General features: G+C 42.0%; 2 protein-coding genes across 2 annotated transcripts; both read right to left on the bottom strand.

Moving 5' to 3' along the window:
- Nucleotides 1-347: 347 nt before the first annotated feature.
- ccl27a (chemokine (C-C motif) ligand 27a) lies at nt 348-3,043 on the bottom strand. The gene is made up of 3 exons (XM_023802851.2): nt 2,896-3,043; nt 1,308-1,425; nt 348-1,097 (listed from the first exon to the last, which is right to left on the bottom strand). Exons 1-3 carry the CDS (start codon nt 2,954-2,956, stop codon nt 992-994), a joined length of 285 nt encoding a protein of 94 aa, XP_023658619.2. The 5' UTR covers nt 2,957-3,043; the 3' UTR covers nt 348-991.
- Nucleotides 3,044-12,779: 9,736 nt separating this feature from the next.
- tfpil (tissue factor pathway inhibitor-like) lies at nt 12,780-18,062 on the bottom strand. Its single transcript, XM_023802859.2, has 6 exons — nt 17,856-18,062; nt 17,060-17,254; nt 16,083-16,244; nt 14,668-14,736; nt 14,505-14,583; nt 12,780-13,916 (listed from the first exon to the last, which is right to left on the bottom strand). Exons 1-6 carry the CDS (start codon nt 18,034-18,036, stop codon nt 13,853-13,855), a joined length of 750 nt encoding a protein of 249 aa, XP_023658627.1. The 5' UTR covers nt 18,037-18,062; the 3' UTR covers nt 12,780-13,852.
- Nucleotides 18,063-22,519: the final 4,457 nt, after the last annotated feature.

Raw genomic sequence — 22,519 nt, 5'->3', positions numbered from 1 at the left:
AGAAATGTAGTCCAATCATCATGGGATGGAATACCTGTTCACAGGTGCCAGAAGTTGGTCGACTCCATGCAACACAGATGTGCAGCATTTCTCAGAAACAGTTGTTATACAATTAAATATTAGTTCAATGATTCAAAGGAAAGCAAAATCTTTCAGTTCATGCAATGAATCTTTGAGTTTTTAAAGAAGAATGTGGACACTGCTATTTTTTTGAACAGCCTAATATTCCCTTTCCTTCACTTTCTGTAAAGGAGTAACACAAATGTGATACAGTTCTCTTCTTGTTTCGATTTTGAGTAGAATTTGTAGTCTTCCCAAAGCATTTGCGTGTATGGAAATAAAAACTATTATAAGGATTTTCAGCTTTATTCACTTTTTTAGATGCACGGCTATTATTTTGAACATAACTGTAATTTCCTGGGAAGTTCCCTATCTGTGTTCCGGCAAAGTTATTAACCAAAACTAAAACCATAAGAGAACATTTTTGTAAACTGAAACAAGAAGATACAAAAGAAGACATGAAAATAAAAGAAAACTACTATTAAATGAAAAGCACAGGGGGCAATGGTGGAGATGCAAGTACATGCCCTGTGAGACACTGATACCTAAGCAGGACACATTATAGAAGGTGTGTTTCTGAATATCATTCATAAAAGGTATGTTTCTAAATATCATCAACATCTGCATTATTTGTTAGGATTAATATGCTTTTATTCAGAGAGTATCCACATGCTACATACATTAAACATTTTCATTTTCAACCAAAAAATCTTTAGATAGAAGACCTTCCTGAAACTTTACTGCAACAAGATGAAAATGCTGTTCATTTCAACAAAAAGGAATTGATGCAGATGAATGGAAAAAAAAAAGAATAGCACATGAACCACCAAACAACCCATAGATATCTCAACAGCCATGAAAAGTGCTCAGGTACAACAATGGTGTCCCTTCTCTCCCCACACGTGGCACCATCTGGACAAAAGTCTTTACTTCAGGATCCATACGCTCTGCGTATCGATTGCAATATGTTGTTCCTTTTCAGGCGGGACAACACCCTTGGTGCAGCGCAGATCTTTTTGTTGTTTTTCAAATGCAGTCTAGAAAAAAGGGATCAAAGGGAGATTTGCAGATCAGAAGGAATGGAGGACTTCTGATAGACAGATAATCAGAAGGCCAAGTATCAAGTGATCCTTTGTCATAACTCTGCCACCTCTATCTCTACAACTGAATGAGTCCATTATGTATTATGTTCTGCGTGATATAATTATTTCATTATATGGTTGTATTTGTATGTCATTAGTACTCACACAACAGCTTCAACTTCACAGGATGCACTGGGTTTCTGGTAGGTAAATTTCTTCACCTGGTTCAGCAACTCCTTGGAGAATTTTGGGGATACATTCAAACAGCAGGTAGGGAAGGCACCTGTACAGGGGTATGACATCACTGTCTTAACGAGAAGCTGGGGTACGACACCGATGCGGAGTTAAACAATGGATAAGGAATTCTACAAAAGACTTGAAAATCCTTTATGTATTTCAAAGTTGTCAATTCACTTCTTCACATATATTTTCAGTTTCTTTGCATCTGTTTGTATGTATTGATTTCTGTTCCTCATTTATGACAATAAATATAGCACAGTAAATGGTGAATGTACTTGCCCCAAGACTGACATTTTATGCCTGACTTAATAAAATTTATGGTTTTTAATGTGACACATGAACTTGTAGCTGTGACAGAAGAAATCACTGAGAAATAAAAATGACACAATAATACATTCTTTTATATCATCTGGCAATTATTTGACTGCGCAACCTTAGGCAATGCCAGTCAAAAACTGCAACTGCCAGATAATGGTTTCATTTTAAAGAACTGAGCACTGCTAAACCCAGCTTCCTGTAAACCTTCCTAACCACTCCTGATTTCCTGGAAGGAACACTACATGTACTCAGCACATCTTAAAACTGCAATAAGTTTGTAGATGAGTATTTGCATGTTGACAGACTATTATAAACGACCCTGCCCACCCCTTCTGTGACTCTGTCTTGGGGCACTTTTAGCTATTGGACTACTTCACCACAGTGCCCTACTACGTACTATCAGGAATTTTATTACTGCCTGCTACCATTCGACTGTAGTAATGTGCTCCTCCATCATCTCCACCTCCCCATGTCCACAGACAATAGTAATGACAATTAACATTGAGCATAGTGTCAACACTGCGTTTGCATTCATACATTATATGTACCATCCATATGCATTTATTCTGTGTTCTGTTACACGCTGTCGCATTACCGAGTAATGCATTCTTATATGTACATTGCACTGTCCGATATGTTGCAGTTCTTTGCACCTTAAACTGTATTATTCCCTACAAGAAAATTATCTTTACAGTATATCTAACAGCTAAGTGCTCTATCTGTATGATCTGTTGAAAGGTTTTTTTGGTAACACTTTACTCAAGGTGGCACAAATAACTTAGTTACCCAGTTACTACTCAAGAACAGATCATGAACTAATGCAGTTCTTGCATAAAATACATGAACCATCATGATTCATTAATGATGAATGAACACGGGATCATACCATTAATGTAATAAATCATAAATGTACTCAGCAAATACTTTAGGTAGTTTTAGTTTTGGTTTTAGTTCTATGCTTCATATTCCTGCTCATTACTATATGATGTAATTATAGACCAAAATGGAGGTCTAAGTTTCCAGTTTAGTCCTTAAATATTGTAGATTTTGAAACTAATTTTTATTTGCATATCTATATGTTTTTATTTAAAAATATTAAAATCTTGAGGAAATGATTGATGATTCAATTTGCTTAATGCAAAAAAAAAATATTACAGTAGTTGTCCTTCCCCATACGACTGCAGTGGAATCATACCTTTGATGGTGCCAATAGAGGCACACAGGACCAGGAGCAGACCGACGAGTTTAAGATCCATGTTGAAAGTATAAGGGAAACCGGAACAGGTCAACTCTTATACCTCCACTTAGGGACGCCCTCACACCCTAGGGCTCATCTGCTCAGCTCTCATTTCATTTGTGGGTAGTCTCCCATAAAGAGATTGCTGTCACGTTAAAGAAATCACAGAATGCAAACAATCAGTATTTTGCAATGGTGTAGTAAAAGGGGAGTGCCGCAATACATTTTTCTTTTCAACCCATGTAAACTTCATGATTTTGTCCTGGAATCTCAGTCTCTCTCACATCATTATATATTTATTAGTGCCTCAATGTAATTGACTGGCCACTATAGTTATGTGGACACCTGTATCGACAGGTTATAGTTACATAGCTACCATGAGTGAGAATAATAAGTCAATAACCCAAAAACTAATGACAATGTCCTTCTGATTTTATAAAATGAAGAAATAGACCCCTGTGCGGTTACAGTTTTGAGAAATGTTTGTTAGAAAAATGGCTAAAAACTTAATGGTTAGTTGTCAAAGGAAGTGCAGAGTGATATATATTTAACCACAGAAAGTGCTGTAGGGTAAAAATCTGAGGAGAAACAATAACAAGTGGGTACAAGTCGGAATAAATGGAGCAAAATTAGTACATTATGTGATGAAGGGATGTTTTAAGATAACAGTCTGCTTAGTCTGGGGTGGGAAATGTCAAAACTTCATCACATCATTCATTGTTTTCCTCCTCTGTTATTAGAAAAGTATGAGTCTAAAGTACACTGCCTTAGATACTGCTGGTAAATGTAAAAGGCTCCCTTAATTCCTCTTCTCATCGCTTTCCCAAGCCACTATCTGTGTCTGAACTTGCCCTAATCACAGTGTGGATTGAATGGCATTTGGCTTTATGCTCCGCAAATTTTATTTGTTTGGCATCTTCGGCTTGCGACCACTGCTCCACTCCATCAACACGGTCAGCATTTGCTGATTTTTGAAGTGTATCCCCCTTAATGTTGCTGGTTTTTGTGACCAATGCACCTACAACTTGGGCATCAGCTGTTTGGCCACTATGGCACTCTGTCCTTTGCCTCCTCCTGCTTTGAGGACTCGCATATAGAATATGGACAAAAGTATTGGGACACCTGGTCATTATACCTACAGGAACTTTTGTGACAACCCACTCTAAATACATCAATATTGGATTGGTCCAATATAACAGCTGCCACTCTTCTGGAAAGGCTTCTGGCAAGCTTATGGAGTGTGTCTGTGGGAATTTTTGCCTATTCATCCAGAAGAGCATTTGTGAGGTTAGGCACTTATGTTGAACACCAATGTTGGCTGGAAATCTCCGTTCTATTTCATCCCAAAGGTGTTTGATGGGTTGAGGTCAGGGCTCAGTGCGAGTCAGTCAAGTTCTTCCACATCAAATTCACCCAACCATGTCTTTATGGAGCTTGCTTTGCGCACGATGGCATAGTCATGCTGGAAGGTTCATCTACACAGGCTGCAGGGGGAACGGGAACAACTTCCAGACCAAGCAGGACTGCCAAGAAACATGCGGTAAGTGGGCTACTCATGCATATTTGGTTCTTCTTCAGGAAAAGGTCTTCCCCAAACTGTTCCCACAAAGTTGGAAGCATAGAATCGTCCAAAATGTCTTGGTATGTTGAAGCATTAAGAGTTCCCTTTACTGGAACTACGGGGCCTAACCCAATCCCAGAAAAACACTCCCATACCATTATCCCTCTGCCACAATGCAGTCAGACAAGTAACATTCTCCTGCCATCTGCCAAACCCAGACTCATCCATCAGGCTACCGGACAGAGAAATGTGATTTATTACAGAACTTAACAGAATCCATTTCACTGCTCTAAAGTCCAGTGCCTTACACCACTCCATCTGACGCTTGACATTCTGCTTGGTAATGTCAGGCCAGGTAAGCCCATTCCATGAAGCTGCTCGGCCATGGAAGCCCATTCCATGAAGCTGCTCGGCTTGTGATTTTTGCACACTATGCACCTCAGCACTTGGTGACCCCGCTCTGTTATATTACATGGTCTGCCTCATGGCTGAGTTTCTGTTGTTAATAACACTAAAAGTTGACTGTGGAATATCTAGCAGGGAAGAAATTTCTCAAACTGACTTATTGCAAAGGTGACATCCTATGACAGTACCACACTTGAATTCACTGAGCTTTTCAGAGTGACCCATTCTTTCACAAATGCTTACAAACCAGACTGCATGGCTAGGTGCTTGATTTTATACACCTGTGGCAATGGGTCTGAATGAATCACCTGAAGTCAATAATTAAGAGGTGCGTCCAAATACTTATCCGTATAGTGTATCAGAGAGCTGATTGTCAGACCTCTTTTATAGCTAATTGGCATTCAATCTAGTATGACTCAACTTTGTAGATGCATTTTTAATTGTGCAGTTCATTTACTTCAGAGTAAGTTATCCCCTATTTATTAAAGTAAATTAATGCTGATAGAGATATACACTGCTCAAAAAAATTAAAGGAACACTTTGGAAACACATCAGATCTCAATGGGAAAAAAAGTCATGCTAGATATCTATACTGATATGGACTGGGTAATGTGTTAGGAACAAAGAGATGCCACATCGTTTGATGGAAATTAAAATTATCAACCTACAGAGGGCTGAATTAAAAAAATTCTAAGTGAAAAAATGACTCAAAATCATACTCAGTAGTTTGTATGGCCCCCGCGTGTATGCATGTCTAACAATGTCAGGGCATCCTTCTAATGAGATGATGGATGGTGTCCTGGGGGTCAATGGGTCCAAGGATTTCATCCTGATACCTAATGGCAGTCAAGGTGCCGTTGTCTAGCCTGTAGAGGTCTGTGTGTCCCTCCATGGATATGCCTCCCCAGACCATCACTGACCCCCCACCAAACCGGTCATGCTGAACAATGTTACAGGCAGCATAATGTTCTCCGCAGCTTCTCCAGACCCTTTCACGTCTGTCACATGTGCTCAAGGTGAACCTGCTCTCATCTGTGAAAGGCACAGGGCACCAGTGACGGACCTGCCAATTCTGGTATTCTATGGCAAATGCCAATCGAGCTCCACGGTCCTGGGCAGTGAGCACAGGGCCCACTAGAGGATGTCGGGCCCTCAGGCCACCCTCATAAAGTCTGTTTCTGATTGTTTGGTCAGAGACATGCACACCAGTGGCCAGCTGGAGGTCATTTTGTAGGGCTCTGGCAGTGCTCATCCTGTTCCTCCTTGCACAAAGGAGCAGATACCAATCCTGGTGATGGGTTAAGGACCTTCTATGGCCCTGTCCATCTCTCCTAGAGTAACTGCCTGTCTCATGGAATCTCCTCCATGCCCTTGAGACTGTGCTGGAAGACACAGCAAACCTTTGGCAATGACACATGAATATGCACCATCCTGGAGGAGTCGGACTACCTGTGCAACCTCTGTAGGGTCCAGGTATCACCTCATGCTACCAGTAGTGACACTGACCGCAGCCAAATGCAATACTAGTGAAAAAACAGTCAGAAGAGATTAGGACGGAAAAATGTCAGTGGCCCCCACCTGTTAAACCATTCCTGTTTTGGGGGTCGTCTCATTGTTGCCCCTCTAGTACACCTGTTGTTAATTTCCTTAACACCAAAGCAGCTGAAACTGATTAACAACCCCCTCTGCTACTTAACTGACCAGATGAATATCCAAGAAGTTTAGTTTACTTGATGCTATACTCTGATTAATAAGCGTTCCTTTAATTTTTTTGAGCAGTGTATTTAAAATTTGTAAGTGATGGGAAATCGACTCTCCATTATTCCCTTACCAGACCATGGGTAATGGATATTATGTTGTAGAATTATTTTAAACACTGATTACTTACAGGCTTACGATGGATTACTTGTTAAATAGAAAGGAGTTGTTAGAATTTAATTAGGATACATGATCCTGTGTTCACATTTGCAATCAGTTACCTACTGATTTTTCTGTTTGTGGGTCAAAAACGACGTGGTCGGGGTCATGCATACCTCCTTTGCAGCTTTGGCACATATTTACACCATGCTACTAAATTGTTATGAAACTTGAAACCATTTCAAACAAGAGAATATAAAAAACAGAAAGTAGTTTTTCTTGGCATAGTGTGCTGTTTTCCTGTAGGGTGCAGCCTAGACAGACCCAGAAGCTGTTTTTCCAGAACAGAAGCAATCCAATACCCAAAGACAGAATAAATGTTTATTTTTCTTGCCATACTGTTACTCGTAGGTCAGAAAGAGGAAACGTTACTATTACTTTTGTCTATTTTCACCACATGATTGCATGATGATGTATTTGTCATGTTTGTTACACAGGAATATTTTCTACAATGACCACTTTAAATATTTAAAGTACAACTCATACCCTGAAAATTGGATTAGAGACAGAAAAACATTCAAAAACAAACATATACGGGTACTTTCAAATATTTACTTTTATATATTCGAAACAGACAATAACAATCCTCTTTTGAGACAACCTTCCTGTATCACCCACATTTAATTAATTTAATTGATGATGTTAGATGGAGACAGATGTGGGAATGCCTGCAGCTTGTCTGTTACTCGTAATTCATGTGACTCCTCTGTCGGGTTACGGGCAGCATTCCATTTCTACGTCTCTCAACTGCTTTATCAGGATTTAGCCTGACAATTTTAATGACAATACAGTATTTCAACTAGAATGTCTTGGCATAGAAAATAAGGATGACAGCCAAAAGCAAAGCAACAGAACTCAAGTGTGTTCATGCAAGAAAATGTGTATGCAACATATAAAGTAACATACCCTGATATCTTAACATCCATTCATCCTTCATAATCCATCTTCCTTAATCTCCTATCGAGGACACAGGGCACCATGCATAGGATGCCCCGGATGAGGAGCTAAAGCAGTATGCGATGCAATTCATAGTCTCTGAGTTACTGTAATGCTCACACTTGCGTGGGTTGACCAAATTTGCTACCAAGAGTCTGGACAGAAACTGGTGCTAATCCTCATCTGACCAAATTATGGTGCATCTGCTTTCACTCTACAGGATGCAGCCCAAGAGGAAGAAGTTGCACAGGGTAGCAAAGGCCTGGACACCAAGCTGCAACAAGTGAAAATGGTAGATTACCTGGATTCAAGTAACATTCTGAGGGATAGCCAACATGTCACAGTGGGCCTGTCTTCATAGTGGGGTACCGCAGGGTTCAGTGTTTTGGCATCAATTATATTAACGCCAAAACATACAGTAAACTGGTCAAATTTGCAAATGACACCAAGGTGGGTGGTGTAGCTGATACTGAACTAGCAGCACAGAGGCTACAATGGGATTTTGATTTAATTAGCGACTGGGCTGATACCTGGCAGGTGAAATTTAACGTAGATAAATGTAAGGTAATCCATGCAGGAAGCAGAAATATAAAGTACAGATATTTTATGGAAATATTTTATGAAATAACGGTAGCTGATTATGAGAAAGACCTCGGTGTGTATGTTGATGCTTCCATGTCCCACTCTTGCCAGTGTGGGGAAGTAATTAAAAAGGCCAATAGGTTGTTGGGTTACATCTCTAGGTGTGTGGAGTTTAAGTTAAGGGAGGTGATGCTACGATTATAAAATTCCTTGGTAAGGCCCCACCTAGAATATTGTGTGCAGGTTTGGTCACCATATCTTAAAAAGGACGTTGCTGCCTTATAAAGGGTTCAACATAGGGCTATAAGAATTATTCCTGGTCTTAGAGGAATGTCTTATGAGGAGAAGTTAGCTGAGCTGAATCTGTTTAGCCTCGAGCAAAGGAGACTAAGGGGGGACATGATCCAGGTATATAAGACTCTAAAAGGTCTGGATGCTGTTCAGCCAAATGGCTACTTCAGTATTAGTTTAAATACTAAAACTCATGGCCAAAGGTGGAAATTAGTGGGAGAACATTTTAAAATGTATTTAAGAAAGCACTTCTTTACACAGTGTGTAGTTAGAGTGTGGAATAGTCTTCCTGTTTGTGTAGCACAAGCTAAAACCCTGGGTTCCTTTAAATCAGAGCTAGATAAGATTTTAAGAACTCTCAGCTATTATTTGAGTTCTCCCCAAACAAACTTGATGGGTCGAATGGCCTCCTCTCGTTTGTAAATTTCTTATGTTCTTACTTAAAAGCAGTAGCTGGACTGTATGTCTTGAAATAACCAAAATGAGCATGTTTCATTCTGTGTGTTGACCCTGGGAAAACAAGAACCTTGGAGCACTGAACCTTGAGCCAGTGAAGGGTTCACTGAAGAAAAAGATGGACGTAGCAGAAAATAATTTTAAAAACATATATGAGGAATATGGGAAGTAAATTTTGAAAACATGCCAAATATCAACAGTAGTGGCTAACACATTATGTATCTGGCAAGCTACAAAGTTTCTGTTTCTGTGAAACAGCCTCGATTTCAGTAACACGCGTGTGCAACACCCTTGTCTGTCTTTAAACTTGATTCCTGGGGTTTAAGGGTGGCACAGTGGCTCAGGTGTTTAGCAATATAGCCTCATGCCTTCAAGGCTTAAATCTCACCTTCACCGTTGTGTACGTAGAGTTTGCATATTTTCCCCATGTTTGTGCAGGTTTCCACCTGCAGTCCAAAACCATGCATACTTTCCAGAGTATTCGCTGATGATGTTCTGTACTTTCTGCTTTTTCTCAAACTTTGGATAAAAACCACCTGCTAAATTAATGTCATGTAAAATCAAATGAAACCAACTCCAGATTTGGTTATCATACACTTTTTGTAGTTCTTATCCAAACCAATGGGGGGATCAGGTTTTAAATCTACAGGTAAGTCAGGGGACACTTACAAAGGGCAGGTGAGAAGAGAAACCTTGATGGCAGTACAGTTAGATGTGCTGTCTGGTAGTGATGCCACTTTGTCCACTGAGGGAGGACTGAAAAATACACATTTCATGCTCAGAGTACAATGTAGTCAGACGTAATTCCATCTTAGAGGATCTGCTTGGCAGAGACAATTTTTCATATTATATATTGTGATTTTGTTTTGCATCTTTGCATTTTCTGGTATTTAGGACTGAACTTTATTTTTATTGTGTTTACTTAAAAGGAGTGTTGCAATGATCATGGACTGATTTATGTCACATTTCTTTTGCGTAAGATCTGGGTGATTCATTCTATGCTATGCATTTCTCTACCAGTAATGGTTGTCTGAATTTTTTTTTTTTTATTCCATTGCGTGATTCTGATGTTTACTGTGGATGTCAAAACAGTTTTGGCCTTTCAGGTTTGACGGTGCATGTCAGTTGGTGCCTTTGGACCAGTCAGCATTACCATTCTGGAACTTTTAAGTTCCCTTTTTATTGTTTTTGTTGCCACATTCCACTCCTTAGATTAGGAGTTTACATCATATGAGAGATGTCTGGCCTTAAAATTTTTCTATAAAGACTTAAAAGCATCAAAAGCAAGTCAGCGGAGCTGGGTCCTTTCATGAGAATTCAGTTCTTCAATGTCTGATGGATGCTTTATTTTGTAGAACAATTAGTTTAGGTTTGCCAGCCACGTGATATGGCAGCATGAATTCATGAATCAGCAGCAACTAAACAAACTGCTTGAGAGTCTTTACTGACATTGTAATTAAAAATATCCATGGAGTTTGAATGTAGTCCAATCAGCCATCAGTTCAATTTCAGCTGCAACCCAACCTGCAACAGCATAGGAGTTTGATTTTGGGGGACCACCAACTTAATAATTTAAAAACAAATGTACGAGTGCAAAAGTTTGCATCCCTCTTAGACTCAGGTTGAATAATAAAAAATCTACCTTTATTTTAGAGTTTATTTTCAAAATATCCTTCCATAATAATTTCTAGATGTTTTTCCTCTGAAAACCTTTAATGAAATGGCCTCAAAATTAAAATAGTTTAGTCTAAATCCAAATTCATCTTTAATGGCAAGCTCAAAAGTTTACATCCCCTTTAATAAAACCTGAAAATTAAATATGTAAAATTAGGTATCTTTAAAAACATCGTCAGCAGTTAATGGTGATGAGTTGCGCCAGGTGTGTTCAATAAGGCCTGCATGTCATAGATGCGAGCGGGTAGATCTCCAGGAGAAGCCTCAATGAGAGCAACAATGATGGGAACCGGGAAACAGCTGTCAGAAGACCTCAAAATGAAACTGGTACATTTTCATAAAGCCGAAGAGGGATATTAAAAACTCTGAAAGCGTTTAGGGATACCAGTACCAACTGTGAAGACCATAATCCAGAAATGGAAAAAACATGGGCACATTAAAACTGTACCAAGGAGTAGAAGACCAAGGAAAATAACTGAAAGAGCTGCTGGGAAAACTGCACGAGAGCTACGTATGGATCCAAAACAAACCACAGGCGACTCAACGGGGCAACTGGAATAAAAGTCCACACCTCCACAGTCAAACTCTGGACTGAATGGGAGAAGAATGTGCAGGAAACCACTGCTTACTACTAGACACAAGGCAGCAGGCTTAGAATATGCAAAAGGACATGTGAACAAACCAAATGAATTTTGGAATAAGATAATGTGGTCTGATGAGACCAAAGTTGAATTATTTGGTCACAATTCACACAGATACATCTGTTAAGAAAAATACTCTGACTATGAGGAGAGGAACACCTTTCCCATGGTCAGACATGGTGGAGGCTTGTTGATGTTTTGGGGGTGTGTGACTGAATCAGGCACTGCAGCTCTGCATAAAGCAGAAGGAAGAATGAGTGCAGGTCAATATCAACAGATTTTAAAACAAAGTCTCCTTCCGTCAGTTAAAAATCTAAAAATAAAGAGGCAGTGGATCCTACAACAAGAAAAAGAGCCAAAGCACAAACAAACTCAACTCAGAAATGGTTTAAGAAGAATAAGGCGAAAGATTTACCATGACCACCGCAGTCTCCAGATTTGAATGTAATAGAAAACCTGTGGATAGATTTGAAGAAGGCCGTTCATAGTACACAGCCAAGGAATCTGGGACACTTGGAACAAATATGCCAGGAAGAATGGTCTAAAATTAAACCTGAGAGGATCCAAAAGTTGCTCATCGGTTACCCAAAGAGATCGGAGGAGGTTATAAAGGCAAAGGAAGGACGTACAAAGTAGTAGAGAACAGTGGATACAAACTTTTGGATTGATATTATTTTCATTATTTCACTGTCACTCTCTTTTTATATACTCTTAAACCATTTTGTTACTTTTGATGTTGAAGGATTCTTTGTAAAAACTTAAAGTGCATTAAAAATATTGTGTTGATGAAATTTCTTTGTTTTAGTTTTGGTATTTCAAAGTGAGGGGATGCAAACTTTTGCACTCAACTATATACATGTATTTATGAATACAAATCTCCTCTGATCCCTAAGCCCCTGCTAACATGCTTCCTTACTCTCACTGTGCCATGATGATAATATGCATGCATGTCTTGCAATCACTGACAGCACAACAAGCACCTGTGTTAATTACGCAATTTCTGCTCTTTTCCCATCAGCGTCTAATTTTGTGCAAAGTGTGCAGCATTTGTTGTTTTTTCATTCAAATTAAAATCTTCTGTAGGGTGGCACATACTCTTAAACTGTGATTGTTAGGGCAACAACAGTTATAAGACTTGTGAAAGTTGGTATAGTACGTCACATGTGAAGTACAGAAAGAATTTATTTTTCGGTATACTTAAGAAGAAAACCATATGAAACATTTTTTCTATTATCATCAATAATAAGAACGTTTTCCACACTATAGACCAGGGGTCTCCAACTCCGGTCCTGGAGAGCTACTATCCAGTAGGTTTTCTGTCCCACTTGGCTTCTGATGAGCCACACCTGCTCCTGGTATTTATCTGAGAACAGGTGTGGCTCATCAGAAGCCGGGTATGATAGAAAACCTACTGGACGGTAGCTCTCCAGGACCGGAGTTGGAGACCCCTGCTATAGATGGTTAAAAAGTAGCCATAGATGTTTTGTCTGAAAATTAATGTAACTGTATTACCAAATCTCACTAAGCCAATATACACTATATGGCTAGAAGTATGTGGACACTCCTATTAATTAGAGGAATTGCCTAATTAAGCCACGCCCATTGCTGACACAGGTGTATAACTAAGCACATTGTAATGCAACAGACATCAGCAGCAGAATGAATGATTGTACAGAAGTTAGTGATTTTCCACTTTCCTCCGTCATAGGACGCCATGTTTCCGACAAGTCAATTGACCACAATTCTGTCCTGCTAGAGCTGCCGAGGTCAACCTCGAGGCAAGCTCAGATGCGGAACGATCAGCCACGAAGCTAACAGGAAAGGACCCCAATGGTTAATAACACCCAACCTGAATAGTACCAAATGGCACCAGCATCCATCCATTGATTTTCTGTACCTGCTTGTTCTATTCCAGGCCACAGGGTGCAGAAGCTATGGATACAAGGCGGGGAAAACCCAGGATGGGGCACCAACCCATCACAGGGCACACACACAAATTCATACCTATGGACACTTTGGTAACTCCAATTCACCTCAGCATGTTTTTGGGCTTCGGCGAGAAAACGGAAGACAAAGGACACTCCATAACAACAAAAGAAAACCTTCCCAGAAGAGTATAGAGGCTGTTACAGCAAAAATGGTCTTATTATGGTATTATTATACAGGATTTTGGAATGAGATGTTGGATAAGCTAGTGTTCCTATACTTTTGGCCATATAGTGCAACTTAGAAGTGTAAAACTATAGGATGTAGCTGTACTACAAATGTAACAAAACATCGTTATAAAAAGAGCAGTCTGTTAATGTAATACTCTGCCCAATTTTCTTACAAATCAAAATGCATTCAAAAGTATAAAACATAAGAGGTTGAAAGTAGAATCACTCAAAGTCAGTATAAGGTACTTCATATTCTTTGAACTGTTTTGAGCAATCTTTCAAAAAACCTCCGCTCATCACTGCATCTCAACTTCTATGGCATTTGTTGGAACTTTCTTCCGATCTTTCGGTTTTCCGTTCCTGAAAAAGACATCAAACGAAAAAAAAACCGCAATTAACGGAGTTGACAATTCATCTGGCTGGCGTGAGATATTCAATTAGAAACAAGTAATAGTTTTATTACCCTGTAAATAGTCTGTAGGGTTTGCAAACTGCCCCATCGATTTTGATGTAGCTATAATTTAAGGTTAATAATGTAATAATGTATTTGTCGTAAGAGTTTCTTGCGTGAGTGTCACGCGCCAGTTGCGTGAGAGTTGGCAACCCTGAATTAAATAGAAAACGGGCTTAACAAGAAAATGTACGTATTATTTTAGTATCCATGTGGGGCGATTCTAGGCTAAAAGGAGAAACGAGGCTTAGACCAGAACCCTGACGATAAGTCAGAATTATTATTAAATTATTATATTAAATTCTGTCCGACTATTCCGTGCAAAATGCATTAGTTACCTGTCCATCACAGCCCTGACTTTGGTGTTTAATGGCAACAAAAACACATTATACATTTAAGGAACAAACCATGACTAAAATAGATTAAGCCTCGCTAGCCCGACACTGGGGCCGCCAGTGGTACCCATTAACAATCTGAAAAGAATTTTAACACTTTACCTCTGCATAACAAGTACTACGATCGCAGAAATGACGGCAACTGCAAACACACATCCACCTACAATTCCAACGATCAGACCTGAAACACAAGAGAGAATGAATTTTCAGCCCGTTTTACATAGGGAAAAAAGAGAAAGAGCTACGAGTATTTATGGTCCCTTACCGACATTGGCAGACGGCGCATCTGGGTTTGAATCTTGAGCAGACGATTCAAAAGACCGACCCGACTTTGCTGCATTCATGTGAATGAAAACAAAAATTACCCAATCGATGCATTACTGACTCCTAGAGGAAAAAAGTGGAACAGTTCCGTTTGTACAGAACTGTAACCACTTGCAGTTGTAAAAAATAAAGTCTGGTAAACAAGTGAAATTCTGTGTTGAAACAACATTTACATACCAGATAAACTAATCTTCAAACTGAGTGTCACTGCAGATAAAACTAGAATTTTTGTGGGAACAGAACTGGGACACAGATGCACCTGTGCCACACCTGTGCTATGAAGTTATGCCCATTTAACTCTTCCAGTCAACCGTGAAGGAGTAGCAAGACTCCAGACACACAAACAACTGAACTGTCTCACTTCGAAATTCCTTTGTCTTTGACCTTTGGCAAGATGTGGATTGCCATACATATGAAGGATTGGTTTCACTTTTTCTCAACTACAGGCAGCAATAGGTGTGAATTCATTGAATTACTGAATTCAGGTGTCATCATTGAATTACTGAATTTAGATGTTTGATTCAGACCCATTTCCACAGGTATATAAAATCAGGCACCTAACCATGTAGTCAGGTTTACAAACATTTATGAAAGAATGGGTTGTTCTAAGGAGCTCAGTGACTTCAAGCATGGTGCTGTCATAGGATGCCACCTTTGCAGTAAGCCAGTTTGTGAAATTTCTTCCCTGCTAGAATTTACTAAGTCAGTTGTAAGTGGTATTATTGCAAAGTGGAAGCATTTAGGGACAACCGAAACTCAGGCACAAAGTGGCAGACCGTGTACAGTAACAGAGCAGGGTTGCCAAGTGCTGAGGTGCATAGTGTGTAAAAGTCGTCAATGCTCTGTCGACCCAGTAAGAGTTCCAAACTTCCTCTGTCATTAACTCCAGCACCAAAACTGTGCACTGGGAGCTTCATGGAGCCGGCTTCCATGGCCCAGCAGCTGCATGCAAGCCTCACATCACCATGTGCAATGCCAATCGTAAGCTGGGGTGGTGTAAAGCACTGCACCAGTGAACTCTAGAGCAGTGGAAACATGTTCTGTAGACTGATGAGTGACACTTCTCTGTGTCAGTCTGATGGATGAGCCTGGGTATGGTGGACAGCAGGAGAACATTACCTGCCTGTCTGCATTGTGCCAGCTGTAACGTTTGGTGGAGGCGGGATAATGGTATGGGGTTATTTTTCATGGGTTGGACTAGGCCCCTTAGTTCCAGTGAAGGGAACTCTTAATGCTTCTGCATGCAAAGACATTTTGTACAATTCTATGCTTCCAGCTATGTTGAAATGGTTTGGGGAAGGCCCTTTCCTGTTCCAGCAAAAAGAAGAACTAAAGGTGCATGAGCAGCCCACGTACCGCATGTTTCTTGGCATTCCTGCTTGGTCTTAAATTTGTTCCCGTTCCCCCCGCAGCCCCCGTAGATGAACGTCCGGCATGCCTTCTCCTCCGCGTTGTAGTAGAACCTCACGAACCGGGCTAAGCAATTGCCCTGGTCTTCCTTTAACGTGCACACTAAACCTGGACAAATTGTAGGGGATTTTAGGTCTGTTCCTCTTGGTAGACTATAACTCTTGATAGATTCAACCACAGAAAGCAGAACATGGAACAAAGCAATGCCAGAGACAAGACAAACTAGACAGAAATCAAGAGAAGCTGAGTTTGACTTTGAAATCTTTCCAATTGCTAAAAGAGTGACTGTATACATTTTAACAGGCATGAGCAGTGCTTGAAGTGGGAAAAAATAAGTGCAGGAACTCTAATTTTCCGACATTTGACATTTGTGCGGTGAAAAAAAAATCAAGTCTTTGAGAGATGTGTTGGTTCAAAAACTATTTTAATTTAATCATTCTTCCAAGCAATAACCTATAGGCATAGGCTACTTTTTTCTAATTCACAAATGGAATACTGAAAAACCATTAAAACAACATGTAGTCTTTTATCGGTCTTGTGATATTGTCTATTCTCGGGCCACTGTCGCTGCGTCGGATCAGTTTCAGTAAGTACCGGAACGCAGAAAAAAGTGGCGGAACCCAAAAGACGAAAATACAGAAGTTCCGGAACTGCGTTCCGCTGCATTCCGGCCCACTTCAAGCACTGGGCATGAGTTATTTTAGACATATGGCTGGAAACGTAGAATTCTCAGATTCTCACTGTCCCCCAGGCCTGGTACAATAAACATAACTGGAGAAGGGGTAGCAAAATATTTTGGTTGAGCAACAACATTTTTTTAATCCTATATTCACTTGGGGAAAATCCTGTTAAAGTTTTATCTTTTATATTTATTTTAGAGACGGGGCCCCTCAGCTCCCCCCTGAGGTACAGTGCCGCCATACCTCCAGGCGGGTATAGCTCATGGTGTTTGTCCGAGCAGGCCTGCATGCATTCAGCGTCTGACGGGAAGCGATTTTCGTTCCCTCCATTTCCTTTGTAATGGAAGGGAATGCAGATTCCCTGTGTGGTGTCATAGTAGAAACTATGTATCCACACCTCCCCACTTCCTTGGTCCATAGGCTGGTTACATCTAGACTCTGGGAAGACAAGAACATACAAAAACATATAAAGATTGTGGACAAATGTGAACTGCTTAAATAATTGAGAAAAATTTCTAAATCATGTGTCACAGAAATAAGAGCTATACACAAGTCTGACTTACAGTTTGCACTTTGGGCACAACAAGAACATATACAACTACAGTACAGAGTGTTTCTGTAAATAAAATCGATAAATAGTATAGAAAATATATAAACTAATTTAGACTTATTTAGCTTTCTTTACATAAATAATAAATAAATACAAGGCTGTACTCCCACAAGTGGTTTCCTTACCAGGATCCACAGAAAATCTATTGATAGTCAATAGAGCTTATTTAGTATAAAGGGTTACAATGGGCTGTCAGGGAGTCAGGAGAAGTTTGGAAGCAACAGATGTAATGTTGAAGAGCAAAAAGTGATTATTGGTTTGTTTGCAATTTGCCATAGTTCCTCTAAAAGGACATTAGAGTTGAATCAGGAGCGAGTTGATATGGCACAGGTAGTAGTCTATATTAGATACCACAGCATAGTTCAAACTGTTGCATGTGTCATCATCAGGATTTCGGCTTTTAAAAACAGCTTCAAGATCTTTACTCACGGTCAATGGAAGAAGCAGAAGCAACCACGACCACGACGAAGCACAATCCAAAGGAGTGATGAAATGTCATGTTTCCTGTGGAGTGTGAAGGACTGGTGACCCTGAGCACTCTGTCTGCACCGTGATGGGCTTGTCTCTGCTTGAATGCCTCGGTCTGCAGCAGCTTTTTGCAGGTTAGCATTGGCCTTTGGACCCACTTATCAGGCTGTGAGTTCCAAATGACTGGGGAGTGTTTTTCACTCTCACACACACCCTTTGGTCCCGGTTTCTGCCTCATATAACAATAAAACATCTTTAGCCATCTGACTCACCAGATACTCTCATCATCTGTAATCCATATAAGATCTACAAAGTCCATCCTTTTAGAGACTTTGCAGTGTTGGCTAGAATGGCAATATCATGTTTTCCAGGAACTATCATCTAATTACAAGCCAAGTTTTGATCATACTGTAATTAATCAGCATTAAAAATGCTTCATAAAACTTTAAAAAGCATGATCATTATTCTGTCCATGTATACATGCATTTTTTGCTGCTTGTTGGGGGCTGGGTGGAGGGGGCTGCAGTCTGAGCAGGGATTCTTCATGTAAACAGTGATCATCATTGCTCTGAGTGAAGGACTCAGTGTTATATCCAGTTGTATTGTACTCAGTTCAGAGTCTTATTTGTGGGGCTTGTCTTAGTTTGCTGGTGTTTGTGTTGGGTCTCTGTCATGATTTCCAGGATGATCACTGGCTTTGTGGTGTAGGGTCTTGATATATTGTTTCAGGGTCCATGGTTCCTGTTAAATAGCGTTATATCTTGAGTTTCTGGTCCCGGTTAGCATATGTCATGTCCCTGGGATCGTGGTTCTGATTACCCGGAATTACACATCTGGTGTGCTGGGCAACTTGTCTCCTGTTTTAGGGGTTTCTGGTTTCTGTGTTTCAGCCCTACTTCCTGTTTCCTGGTTCCTCATTCTGAAGCTACCCAGTCAGCCAGAAGCCCCTAGACCTACTGGTTACCTGTTTCCTGCAGTAAGCTGTGTTAAGGTCTCAGGGGGCAGAGGGAAGAAGATCCAACATTATGGATGGGTGGCCCTGTTTGGGGTGCTCTGTGCCAAGCTATATAAGTGAGAGGCAGTAAGTGTGGTTTTACCAGAATGCTTTGAGTGCTAATCATAGCAAGAACAAAGTCAATATCTTCAGTTTCGTTGGTGACATCTATTTTTATGATGACTTTTATTACCCTGCCAGTTTGTCTAAACATTAACTGTCAGATCTCCTATTCCATGGCATATCACTTTCTAACAATGCTGAAAATAAATTCAAACATTTTAGGAATGTTTATATATTAGTTATTTAATAAAGCTGGCAATTGTTACTTATTACCTTTTAAAATAAGAGATGAGGATAAAGTAGGAAAACATCTGAGGTAAGTTAAGCACTCCGCCTACTCATATTTTACGAGTTGGTTTGGTCTGGGAGTTCCTGTAGTAGGCTTCTGCAAAGAGTGCTTTATCACTGATCACGTCCATTGCAGTTTTATAAGTATCCAGTAACTGCATTCGTCACATGTATAATAAATCATATTTATTATATTAAATTAAAATTCAGTTTATTTTCGTTTGTTCATTTAAGAACATAAGAACTATACAAACTAGAGGAGGCCATTCGGCCCATCGAGCTCGCTTGGGGAGAACTTAACTAATAGCTCATAATCAAATATTAAGGTTTCTTACTAATTAAGCACAGTAGTGAGGAAATATTACTTCCTTTGTAATAATTCCGTTATTCATGTAACCAAAACATTTACAAAATATGATTTTTTTTTTTAATCCAGGATGTACTTCAGCCTTATATCCTATGCAGCCGGGGATAGGCTCCGCCTTCCCTTGCAGAACTAACCAGGAAAAGTGGAAAGAAGATGGATGGTGGGCTGATGAAAGCTTCACATATTTGTTTTGTTTTTGTATAAATGATTGACCAATGAAATGTAAGGAAAAATCAGTTAATGTTGAAAATGGTAATGCACATACTTCAGCTTAGTTTACCTCGTCCTATTCTATACTTGCATTATAGAAATCATTTGTTTGTCAATTGTTGCTAATTGTGTCTACATTTAATTCAGAGGAATATTAAAAACTTTGCTGCAACAACTGGAGAACAAATTGTATGTATTTAATGGGAAAAGGTAAAAGTGTCAGGATCAGTGCCCAGCTGACCCTGTCCCATGTGTCTTATCCCCATTTGGCCAGCAGGTGTCACTGGCCATCCTGTTACCCCCGCTGTCTTGTAGTCGCTTAGTCCCTAGTATGTTTCCCTACTCCATGGGCCAAGGTGTGGCTTAACAAGCTGAAGGGTCGGCCAGCATCCAGACTCCTTTTGTTATGGTTATAAAGCCGGCCAGAGGTCTCAACTAGTTATTTTTTTGTTTAGCATTTGCTATTTGATTTACTTAGATTTCCAGAAGGCCTTTGATGTTGTCCCCCACAAACGGCTCTTGCTAAAGCTTAAAGCTGCAGGGATTTTAGGAACTGTGGCAGCTTGGATCGAAAACTGGCTAACTGACAGGAAGCAGCGAGTAGTTATTAGAGGCACTATGTCACAGTGGGCCTCCGTTCATAGTGGGGTACCGCAGGGTTCAATTTTAGGACCACTATTGTTCCTAATTTACATTAATGATATTGACACAAATACATACAGTGAACTGGTTAAATTTGCAGACGACACCAAGGTGGGTGGTGTAGCAGATACTGATCTAGGAGCAGAGAGGCTTCAACGGGATCTGGATTTAATTACCGAATGGGCTGATACTTGGCAGATGAAATTTAACACAGATAGATGTAAGGTAATTCAGGTATGAATGGCTCGTCGGCGATGCCGGCGCAGATGAGGCCCCAGACACCTCCTTGGGTTGGGGAGGGGGGGCGCTGCGGCGGGGGGCGGGGGTGTCCCCCTGGGTGTTGGCGCCGCGCGTCCGGGCGTGCCTTGCCTGGCGCCCGCTGCCCTGCGGCACTGTGGGCTGTCGCCGCGCGCCCCCCCCTGCCGGCCCGCATCCACCTACACCACACATAGGTAATGGGGGGTGATCAGCTATTCACCCCCCATCTTACACATTAGACGCCACATCTAGACATCACACCGCACCACACAGAGGGAAGGGGGGGCGATTAGCCACTCATCCCCCCCTCATTATCTTAACTGCATTTTAGACATACATCCACGTCACACCACTCATCCACATAGGGCCTTGGAGGGCGGGGGGAGCTGTGCAGGTCCTGGGTCGGCTGCTTCTGCAGCCCGCAGCTGGACTGCACAGCTCCCTTCCCCTCTATTTTAACTCCACTATAGACACTTAGGGCTTGGGGGGGGCGATGGGTGTCTTTTCCCCATATGCTCCCCCATATCTCAACGACACCTTAGTTCACACACATGTACACCATCAATGATCAAGGTGGGTGGGGGGCGGTTGGGGGGGGGGCGGGGTGGGGGGTCCTGGGTGTGGCGGGGGTGGCGGGCGCCGGCGGGTGGGCTCGGGGGTGGGGCGGCCGCATCTGTGGGGCGCTGCCGGTCTCCGGCGGGGTGCCCGCTCGCCTGCGATCTGGGGGGGTGGGGAACATCCTCTGGGCCGTCCACTGGGCAAGTCCAGGGCATCTGCTGCCGGGCTTCAAAGACGAGCAGGTGTGACTGGGAGTGTGTGTCTGAGTGTGTGTATGAGTGCGTGCATGGATCGGTGTGTCTGCATGTTTGTCCTGGTACGGGGAGCACGTGGATGATGGGGCGGTGTGGGGGCGGCAGTGAGGGGACTTGGGGGAGGGAGGGTGCGGGGGCTGGGGAGGGAGGGTTGGGATCTGGGTGGGGGAGGGGGGGTCGGGGTAGCCAGGGGCGGGTGTGCTTGGTGGCTCTCGGGGCGTCCCCCTGGTCCCCCGGGTGGGGGTTCTTGGGGGGGGGCGGGTCTCCCCGGGGCTGGCGGGGCCCCCGCGGGGTGTGCGGGTGCTCCGGGCTCCGGGTTCCATCCGTGCCTGCGTGGCCGGCCCCCGGGGGGGCCGGCGCGCTACCGCCTGTGGCCGTGGGGTTCCTGCCTCGTGCTTGCCGGTGGGGGGCGCCCGGTGCCTCCTTCCCTGCCTTCCTTGGGTGGGCGCGCAGCCTTCCGGTGGCGGGGGCCCGGGTACCTGGCCACTGTGGGGCGGCTGGGTCCGTGACCCGTCGGGGCTCTCCCGGCCGTCTGGGGGCCCCGGGGCGGCGTTGTTGTGGCCTCGCACACACACTGGGAATCATTCCATGTTAACCTGCACACTCATACATACACTCACAACACACAAACATACACACATACACATATGCGTACACACACACATGCACGTACATATGCACACGCACACACATACACTTAGAACGCACACACACATAGACATGCACGCACACGCACACACACGAGCGCCTGGGGCTCTCTTCCCCTATTTTATCCCTCTTTCCCCTTGTCTGGGTGTGTGTGTGTGTGTGTGTGTGAGAGTGTGTGTGTGGCTTCCACTCCCTCCTCTCGGATGCGGATGCGGGTACGACAATGTTTGGACGGTGTTCCTGGTGGTCTGCTTGTGCCTACTGTATATATTTATTTTCTTTCGTTGGTATTGACGTGTTTGGTTCCAGGAGCGGATACTGGCACAGGCACGGTCCCATGTTG

This window comes from Paramormyrops kingsleyae, chromosome 2 (assembly GCF_048594095.1).
Source record: "Paramormyrops kingsleyae isolate MSU_618 chromosome 2, PKINGS_0.4, whole genome shotgun sequence".
In the NCBI taxonomy this organism is placed as follows: Eukaryota; Metazoa; Chordata; class Actinopteri; order Osteoglossiformes; family Mormyridae; genus Paramormyrops; species Paramormyrops kingsleyae.
This window is presented reverse-complemented; position numbering and strand designations above follow the sequence as displayed.